At 46.2% G+C, this 9,992-nt stretch overlaps 1 protein-coding gene across 1 annotated transcript; it reads right to left on the reverse strand.

Annotated features, from left to right (window-relative positions):
- LOC105987024 (zinc finger protein 449-like) lies at positions 1-4,479 on the reverse strand. The gene is made up of 3 exons (XM_013018184.1): positions 4,305-4,479; positions 1,945-2,031; positions 1-1,695 (listed from the first exon to the last, which is right to left on the reverse strand). The coding sequence occupies exons 1-3, from the start codon at positions 4,453-4,455 to the stop codon at positions 854-856; spliced, it is 1,080 nt and encodes a 359-aa protein (XP_012873638.1). The 5' UTR covers positions 4,456-4,479; the 3' UTR covers positions 1-853.
- Positions 4,480-9,992: the final 5,513 nt, after the last annotated feature.

Consider the following 9,992-nt stretch of genomic DNA (forward strand, 5'->3'; position numbering starts at 1 on the left):
TCAGGATGGTTCAACCTTTTGGGGAAAACAGAGGGCAGGGGGGCGGGGAGGGAATGGTGAGAAGTGCCATTGGAATCACAGCAAAATCACAAACAAGAACATTACTTCCAATTGATAGAGGTGACCAAAGTTACACATAAGGCACATCTCAAAACCCAAACTGCTATTTTGATCAACAGCAAAGGTAGGCAATGCAGTAAGCTAGAATTTACAATAAGTTACACAAGGACAGGGCCCGCATGTCAATACATCACGACAAATGATCACAGTATTTATGTGGCAGGTGGTGTGTGCTGCTCTTCATCTTACTTATGAATGGGCTTTATTTCCTTGAAATGGTCCACATGTCAAAAGGGAACCACGTTTGAGTCTCAAATGACACAGAGGCTCACAGAAGCCAGTAATTGTGCTCCGTGCTGTGGCAGGAGTCAAGCAAAGTGCTTGTCACCATGGTCCATGACTGAAGGTCCCACTGCTCAAACAAGGAGCCCGAAGGACTGCGACAAAAGGCATTTCTTTCACAGTTTAGACCTTTATGCGTGCAAACAGTGTGTATCTGCAGAACAAATGGTTATTGGGATTAAGACTCCACCTCTGAGAGGAACACCACAGTTTGTATACTTCATTACAACTACATTGGGTTTAGATTGGGGCAAAAACAGTTTCATGGCAACAGTTAAATAAGATCTGCCCAAGGCCAGTAAATCAAATCTAGGACAATGGCAAGCGTAGGGGGAACACTGTAGAATGTTTATATCTTGAAAGGTGAGTTTTCAAAACAATGCAATGTAAAAGGCCTCTGTGCACTGAGCTCAAAGAAAGCTGTTCTTCCAAGACCCACCATGGCAGGGGCTCAGGAGCGACTGGCAGGTCCTGCAGCACCTGCTTCCTGCCCTGTAGTGGGGAGTCCCTTCCTAAGGTGTGCAGCAAGGTGCAAGATGATGTTCTCTTTGTTGAGGAAACTTTTAAGACAAAGGTTACACTTGTACAGTACTTCCCCTGCGTGCGTTTTTATATGAGACCGCAGGCTGGACCTGTGCCTGTAGCTTTTCTTACAATATTCACAGGTAAATGGACGCTCGGTAGTGTGTGTAACCTGGTGCTGGCTAAGTGTTGCCCGCCGCAGAAACTTTTTCCCACAGGTGGGGCACTCGTGGGACTTTTCCCCTGTATGAGTTTTCCTGTGTTCCAATAGACTTGACCTATGCAGGAACCTTTTGCTACAGTGCTGGCACTGGAAGGGCTTCATCTCAATGTGCATCGCCTGGTGTGTGGTAAGTTGAATGTGCTGAGTGAATGTCTCCTCACACTTGGGACACTGATAGTGCCTCGCCTTCACACCAGTGACCTCCTGCTCATCTAGGTCTGGGCTATGAAAGAACCCTTCCTCACACAGGGCACACTTGTGCACAAGCTCTTCTGCACGAATCACTTCGGGACTACCAGGTTGCTTATGAGCATACACAGAACACTTCCCACACTGGGCACACTGGTGGGCTTTCCTTATGGGAGTCTTCTGCGTGGCATCTCCCGGGTTCACAGGCCTCTCCTGCTGCGAGTTCTCTTCTAGGCAGGACCTCGGGGTGTGCAAAGGTATTTCTAAAACATCCAGTAGCTCATTTGGGAGCGCTTTGCACAGTGCTTCCTGCTGTTCACGTTCTTCTGATAAATCAGCTTCCTGATGTGGATTCTCGTCTAGAGAAACAAATCAAAAAAGAATGGCAGTGCACAGTTCAGGCTTTTCCATGTTCACATCGATTTTTTTTCCCTTGTCCCTCCCAATATCCCAACCCAGGAGAAGCAACAGAAATAGCAGGTGTCACTCTGACTCACGGAAAAAGAAGAAGAGTTATACCCCCTGCCCAGAGGAAAGGTGGAATCCTCACCCTTGTCCCCAATAAAAGCTGCATTTTCCCTTCTTTCCAGACATTGAGCCTCACATACCAGTCTGCAAGTTCATCAGTTCGTCTGCCCATTGATCTTCTACTTTATCCATTGGGAAGCTGCAGTCAGACATCGGTAATTCGGGACCTAGCCAGGAGCAAGTGGGTGGAGGGTGGGGAGTGGAGAGTTTGAGTCACCACAGACATCTCAGAGGTGAAGGTGCCTTCTAGCGCACGTGCCTCCCTGCATCTACTTCCTCCTTACTTTGGATTGCTTCACTAAAAGCCTCTGACGAATTCTCTTTGTTAATCTCTAAAAACAAAAGCAATACGAAGACCACCACCACCACCCCTGTGCTCCATAGCAGGATTTTCCACTTGCTCTAATGTGTGGAAGAATCAACAGTCAATTCTGATTAAGAGCAGAATTTACCAGAGAATATTTCCTAAGTATCGTGGGATGAACATTATTACACAGAGGGTCAAAACAAGGTCAGTACTCCTATTATATCAGTGTGTGAAGAATGAGAAATACTCTTCTTTGATAAGAAAAGGTGACTCAGAGGTAACAATGAGAATTGGAACACTGTTGCTGGAATAAATAACTCTTCAGTAAGAAATTAAAATCGATTGCAGCTAAAATGTAGTTGTGGGTTATGGGAAAGTAAATAACCCAAAGATCTACTAGACAGTACTTCTGTGTGCCAATCTAAAGTTAATCCGGTGAAGCTGGGACCTATCCCTTTTGGCAGAGCTATCTTGCCCATCCCTACTTCATTACAACTGGACAAGTACAATGCTCGGCAGTGAAATGTGGGCAGAGACCTGGATGCCACATTCACACATTCTTGTCCATCATCTTCTATTTCACACTTGTTAAATAACTTTCAGATCATTAGTTTCTCAGTCTTCCCAACACAGAAGCTCTGTTCCTGTCCACCCCCCCACACACCCCATTCAGAGCAGCACAAGTTCTTTTCTCTGGTCCCTGGGCTTTTGCACATGATGGTCCTCCTGCCCAGAGTCCTCTCCCATCTTTACTTGCACCCCTCAAACTGCTAGCCCTGCAGTCCATCCTGTGTTTATCCACATCCCCCTCTCTCCACATAAAGCTGTGCACTCCCCAGCATCCCACACCCTCCAATGCACCTCCCCCTTCACACATAGGACAAGCTCTCCTATGGACATAGCTGAACTGCCCACTAGCCCGAGAATCCTTATGCTTTTCGGCCTTGAGTCCTACCAAATCGCAAAATCTAGCACAGAGCCTGGTTCTTCCCAGGGGCTCATGATGTCAGATGACTTAATAATTGTTAAGATGAGAAAAGGCATGTTGTTGCTAAACCCTGGCCCTATGCTACTATGTAACTTGGGCATACTTGGTTCAATTCTGTTTTATTAATCTTCATTTGTTATTTCAATTCTATGTTCTTGGTTAATGTGCCAGAACACATTGACCAAGTGTGTAGGACTTAGTCAATCCAGCTGCCTTTCTCCATTGGACTTCCTCCTTATTGAATTCACCTTGTCCTGTCAGGAACAGTGAAATGTCAAACTTCAGTGTGTGCAACACCCACCTGGACAGCATATTACCCATGCACCCTGAATTACATTGACATGGAGAGCCTGCTTACCACTCTATGAGAAACACTCTTCTGGGTTGGGATTTAATGAGATATGAGATATTACCTTTATCCTCTGTAAGTGACTGGACTCTTTGCAAGAATCTGAAGAGACAACATTATGCAAGTATTCAGTTTGAATGAGGCCATTATGCCATAAAAAATGGTTCTATGACACACAACATTACACATCATGTGCTCAAAATTTGGTACACAAATGAGTCCTCATCCAAATGAAACCATCTCGCACTGGAGATTGTGTGTGTGTGTGTGTGTGTGTGTGTGTGTGTGTGTGTGCGTGCCAGTCCTTGAACTCAGGACCTGGGCACTGTCCCTTATTTTTGATGAACACTAGCACTCTATTACTTGAGCCAGAACTCCACTTATGGCTTTTTTTTTTGGTGCTTAATTGGAGATGAGTCTCCTGACTTCAAACCACAATCCTCAGATCTCAGCTTCCTGGGTAGCTAGGATTAGATGTGAGCCTTTGGCACCCAGATTCCCACTCAAGATTTTAATTAATAATGTTATTGTGCAAAATCACCCAGAGTAGAGACAATAACCAGTTCCCAATGCCATTCTATGCAAAGGACATTTTCCTGTTCTACTGTGCCCGGAGAGAATTATTCCTCCTTCCTCCACCTTGTGCTACCTCTCTCCTTTCTTTCTGGCCTTCCCCCACACCCTCATATTGTTTTTCCAGGTGGTGAATTTCCACTGGCAAGTTCATAGTTTCTACCTAATGAAAATCTCCCAGAGCTGTCAGGGGAACAATGGCAGAAAGAAACCCTCGCCTTACCAGGATTCACAAAGGGCTGGCATTCAGCGCCAACACTGTAGTTCAGCTCCTGTGGCCCTGCCTGTGGCTTCCAGGCTTCTGGCAGTGGGGAATCCTGGTGAGTTCCCTTTGCCTGGAGTGCAGGTGACTCTGGGTGAAAGTTTGGCGGCATGAGTTCCGTTTCCAAGGGCAGAAACTCTTGAAGGATTATGTCATCAAAATCGATCTAGAGAAAAAGCCAGAACTCATCACTCCAAAGTATACACCCAATGGAAGCAAGGACAAATTTTTGTTACTCGAAATAAGCTTTTGTTTAGCAGCAGTACCAAGACCATACATATCCATTTTTTAGTGGTCACAGGAAATCATGCATAAGAAGATATGGGTGAGATCAATTGTAATAGCATGTCATAGTTATTCCAAAATATGCAGACAAGCAGCATGTTCACATGTGATCCATACAATTACTAGAGAGCTATTCCACCTGCTTCTTTCGTTCTTCATATAGGGGACGTGAAACTCACAGCAGACTTCAAGCTGCACTGGCCACATTTCATGTGCTCAGGAGCCAGCAGCGGCTGATGGTCTGTTCTGGACAGGACATGTTCAGGCCCTCAAAGATAAAATCTCATTTACTGAACAAAACCAACAGGACAGAAAAAGGAAGAGAACCACACATGCACTCATGCTACCTTAAGGAGGCAGGATGCTGGGAAAGCCTCCTGTCCTGGCTGCCACCTTCCGTGACCAGCCACAACAGCTCTAGAACAGTACCCCCCCCACCTCAGCTGAAAACACCTGTTCCCTCATTGCATTTCAGCTGTGTGTTCAGCCATGGCCTATGTAAACAAAGGCTTTATGTTGTGAGCAGAGGGCACAGCCCTGCCCCCACGGGCTCTTCTGGATATGGGACTCTAAGGGTCAGAGATGGCAGCGTCTCTCACAAAGTTGTGTAGTTCCAGGACCCACCAAATGAGGACTCCCCCTCAACCTTTGACATAGGAAAAAGGGACATACCAAGAAGCACATTGTGTAGAGGAGTTAGAGAGAACACATTTTGCACATTTTAGTATTACATGGATTTCACAGGAATGCTCCCCTGTCCAAATCAAAGGAAGAACATTTTACTTAGTGGTCCTTTATACTAAGACTTGTTTGCCATCTTGAGAAATCATATGATAAGTGGCAACTCTACTATAGCACCCGAGCCCTGATCTGAATTTTGGCTGGCCCGTCTTAACTCCAAGCAGACATCCAGGCACTGAACACTTCATGGAGCCACTGATAGAGGCAGACCATGTTTATGCAGAAATGCATGTAAGATTGAAATACGCTGTTTTCACAAGCTTTATGTCCTTTCTGGGCTGTACTCAGGGAAGGGTGGACAAGCTGTTTGTGCAAAAGGCCAAATAGTAACTATTTTTGAATCAGAGGGTCATTTACACTGGCATCTCTTTTGCTTCTTCTAAGATTTTTTTTTTACCCAAATCTTTAGTGAGGTAAAAACTAGTACAAATTCATAAGGCACATATAGACATTGGAGCTGGCCTGCCAAACATAAAGGGATATAGTAATGCTTTCATTGGATGTAAGAAGATGAATTACACTGTGAATTTCTTCTACTAAAAGTAGAAGGCATATTATGTGTGTAATATAGAGGAGATGGGGTTGGATATGGTTGAGAGCCACTGACGCACATGCTCATTCCAACAGAAGAGAGACAATGGAAAACAAAAGGACGGTGGGAGTTTGGGGCTGTGGAATGTCCCAGACACAACATATCTGTTCTAGACCCGGCTGCCTCTGTACCTGTTTTGGTTTACAAACAAATACCCGCAAACATATCTCACCTGGAATTCTGACTTGTCATATTTCCTCTGTATGTGTTCTATCAGGGAAAAAAGTCTTTCTTTGGTCTGTGGGCCATGAGCTCTCACCCGGGTCTCAATGTCAGGAGGCAGAATACTTAGGAATTGCTCCAATACAAGCATCTCCAGGATTTGTTCGATAGAATGCATCTTTGGCTTCAGCCATTCACAGCAGAGCTCCCACAGTTTCCTGAAAGTTTCGCGGGGGCCGGCTGCTGCTGTGTACTGCAACTGCCTGAAGAGCTGGCGGGAGACTTCACTGCCTTGCTCATTATCCTGTAGCACGGAAAACCCTCTGTTTGAGAAGGAGTCCATGGGGGCATAATCCATGGGCATTTCCATTGCACCTGCTGCTTATCTGGGGTCTGAGGTCTCAGATCCAAGAGTTTTCTCTCTGAGATCAATGGGGCGAGCCACCTACAGCAGAGAACAGGAAACCATGAGAGAAGAGGCGCAGCAGTGGTGACAAGTAGGCATGTTCAAATTCCAGAGGTTTTTTAGAGAAGGGTATTGAGCCTGGGGATTTAGGTATCTTGGCATTCAGCAAACAAAGGGTCCATGCATGAGAAGTACTGTAATTTCTGGTTGCTGTCATATTCACGGTCCTAGAGAGGGGGCTTCTGTTGTTTCTTTCCTAAGCATATAAGTTTCATACAGTGGACCTGCTGTGGGTAAACCATAAAAGTATTTCCAACTTTGTGGTAGTGGCTCATGCCTGTAAGCCTAGCTACTATGGAGGTTAAGATCTGAGGATCACAGTTCAAAGGCAGCCCAAACATAAAAGCCTGTGAGACTTACCTCCAATTAACCACCCAAAAGTCATAAGTATAGCTAGAGTTCAAGTAGTAGAATGCTGGCCTGGAGGGAAAAATGCTGAGAAACAGTGCTCAAGGCCCTGATTTCAAGCCCCATAAGTGGCATTTATGAAAAGTTCTTCTGACTCATAGGTGGCAACCACCCAAGCCTGAAACATTTCCACTAATTCTACCAGAGAAGTGGAACAGTGTAGGCTCCACCAGTGCTATGCCAGAAGTAACCACACTAGCCTTAGGGAAGCTCCTCCCTCTAAGAGGGTACAAGGGATGCCGGCAAGTTCAGTGGAGGACATAGTTCTGACAGGAATATCGCACACCTGCCCACATGTCTTACCCCAACATGACAACCTTCTCCCCATTAATGCAGTTTCTGGAGCCTCCTCAGAGCTTGTGAATGTGGTAGTCTCACAGAGATGCAGAAATATCACCTGCAGGAGGACTTCCCTACTCCATTTGTCTCCTCAGAGACCGACATAGTCAATTCCCAGGTCTAAAAAAGGCGGTCGTTAACCCACTACTCAGGACATCAAAGGAGAGCTGCCTCTGCTTCTGTTAGGTCTGGGATGTCAGAGAATTTTTCCTTATGACCTGTAGGTCTTTCCGGCCTCTGGCTGCAAGGTGCCGCGTCCTCCCGGCCTTGTGGGAAGGGAACTCATAACCCACCTCATTCAACCGGCGTCCCGGGCCTCCACAAGCTCCGGTGCCAACGACTCCTACTTCTTTACCCAGTACAGAGATGTTCTCCACAGTCCCAGCTGCTTCAGAAATTAGGGTCTGGTAAGGCCGGAAAGAGATCATCAATGTCGCCCGCAGAAGGTGCCAGGAAAGCCGCGTGAGCGCCACCAAGCGCTTGGGCTCTTCTGGACGCTTTTGGCGGGCTTTCTGGCACCTCTGGCGGGCGAGACAAGAACTACGAGAGCACTCCTCCAAAACTATGGCCCGGCTGGGAATGTGGCTTAGTGGTAGAGCACTTGCCTAGCATGCCTGAAGCTCCGAGTTCGATTCCCCAGCACCACATAAACAGAAAAAGCCGGAAGTGACACTGTAATTTCAGTGGTAGAGTGCTAACCTTGAGCAAAAGCAGCTCAGGGACAGTGCCCAGGCCCTGAGTTCAAGCCGCAAGACTAGCAAAATAAATAAATACATCCTTTCACCCTTTCTGGGAAAGCAGAGCAGGCAAACCTGTGTTACATATCAGTTTGATCATCCAGGACGCACTCCTCAGTAGTTACCAAGGGCTTGTGAGTCTCTGCTAACCTCTGTGAGTAGGAGTCTGCCACCCCCAATCTTACCCTATCCATTCTAGAGTATGGGTGCAGGTGTAGAAGATCCCTTCCCAGGCTTAGACTATACAACTTCAGTTTAAAAGAAGGAACATCACTCCCAGAGTTGGGATCTTTAACAGGGAATATGATACTGAAACACAAATTAATGCTCTCTGGCACTTTAAGACTGGTGACTGTTTTTAGCAATCAACACTATAGCCATTACATCAATCATTACCTTATAGCTAATGAAAGACAGTTCGAAAAGTGCTGACTAAAGAATTCCCCGGGAGGCAAAACTAATGGAATAAAAAGTTTTAAATACCTAACTTTTCTTTAAAATAAAGCATCAACCATACACTTTTAGAAAAGACTAAAATTCGCCCCCAGATGAGGCTGTTTTGCTTATCTCGTAACTAGAAAATGACATCGTGGGATGAGTATGTGTGTGCGGTGGGGGGGTTGGGGGGGAGGCCCCAGGTCAATGTGCAACACCACAGACCTTTTGAGACACAACTTGTGTCGGGAGCAAGTTACTCCTTGCCTTGAACCAAGAAAAGAGCTTGGAGCGTGAATTGATGCCAGCTAGACTTTAAGAACTCAGAGACCCCTCTCCTCCATAACGGACACTCAAGATGACAGCGATCTCCCGTAGTGATCTCCCCTTGGTCACTCTCAACAGCCCCTGATCTCCCGTGCAATCTCGCCTCCCACATCCTCGACACCCCGAATCTCCCATGCTTCCAGGGCAGGAGTGAAGAGTACTGTTAGGAGATGGAAACATGGGGAGGAATACCTTACAGCAGCCCCTGCTGCCCCTTGTTAGTGATCGCTCTCCTCCGAAACAAATTTAAACGGTTGAGAAGCCTGATCGTGGTTCTGTCACTACCTACGCAAGTTCCGTACACGAGACCCCCTCTGTCTGGTGGCCCTGATGTCACAGCATTCTGCCAGTGTGACGTCAACCCAGCAACTCATGATTGACAGGACTCTGCACCACACAGGAGCTAGCAGCTACCTTTTAAACTCCACCTCCTCAGAGGCTGGTACTGAGCCCGCCTTTCCTCCAGAGGGCCAATGAGTAGGCTGCCAGTAAGTCACGCAGCCTACAATGGCCAATGAGAGGTTTGGGGTAGGAAAATATGGCTCCTCCTTTCTCATCTGAGGATACCAGTAGGAGTATCTTAGGAAAATGGCTTGGGGGCTGAGCCACTGTCTATTCTGAGGGGTCTTCTGAGATACTGACAGGTAACATTATATTACCATATCATTATTAGGCTCTCTTTGTTTCAATTAGGAACACATACACACAAACCTATAGGTTCATGCCTTTAATCCTAGCCACTCAGGAGCCTGAGATGTGAGGACTATGGTTTGAAGTTGGCCTAGGCAAGAAAGACAGCACTCTTATCTCCAATTAACCTGCAAAAAGCCAGAAGTATAGCTGTGGCTCAAGTGGTAAAGTGCTAGACTTGAGCAAGAAAAGCTCAAGGACATTGCTCAAGCCCTGAGTTCAGGCCCAAGGACTGGCATACACACAAAAATGACATGGCAAATGGCAGAGAAAGGTTTATTACATTTCGTGTCTATAAGACAGGACTTCTGTATATCTTTAGCTGTCTCTACGGGTACAGACATTGGCTTCAAGTTAAATAGGAAGAATTGGTTTCAGGATATAAGGGAAGAGGTATGTATGGTTAATACAGTTCCAAGTCACAGGTTTGGCCTTGTTGACCATGACTTGAATCTTTGTTTCTGGAG

This window comes from Dipodomys ordii, unplaced genomic scaffold, assembly GCF_000151885.1.
Source record: "Dipodomys ordii isolate 6190 unplaced genomic scaffold, Dord_2.0 Scaffold38, whole genome shotgun sequence".
In the NCBI taxonomy this organism is placed as follows: domain Eukaryota; kingdom Metazoa; phylum Chordata; class Mammalia; order Rodentia; family Heteromyidae; genus Dipodomys; species Dipodomys ordii.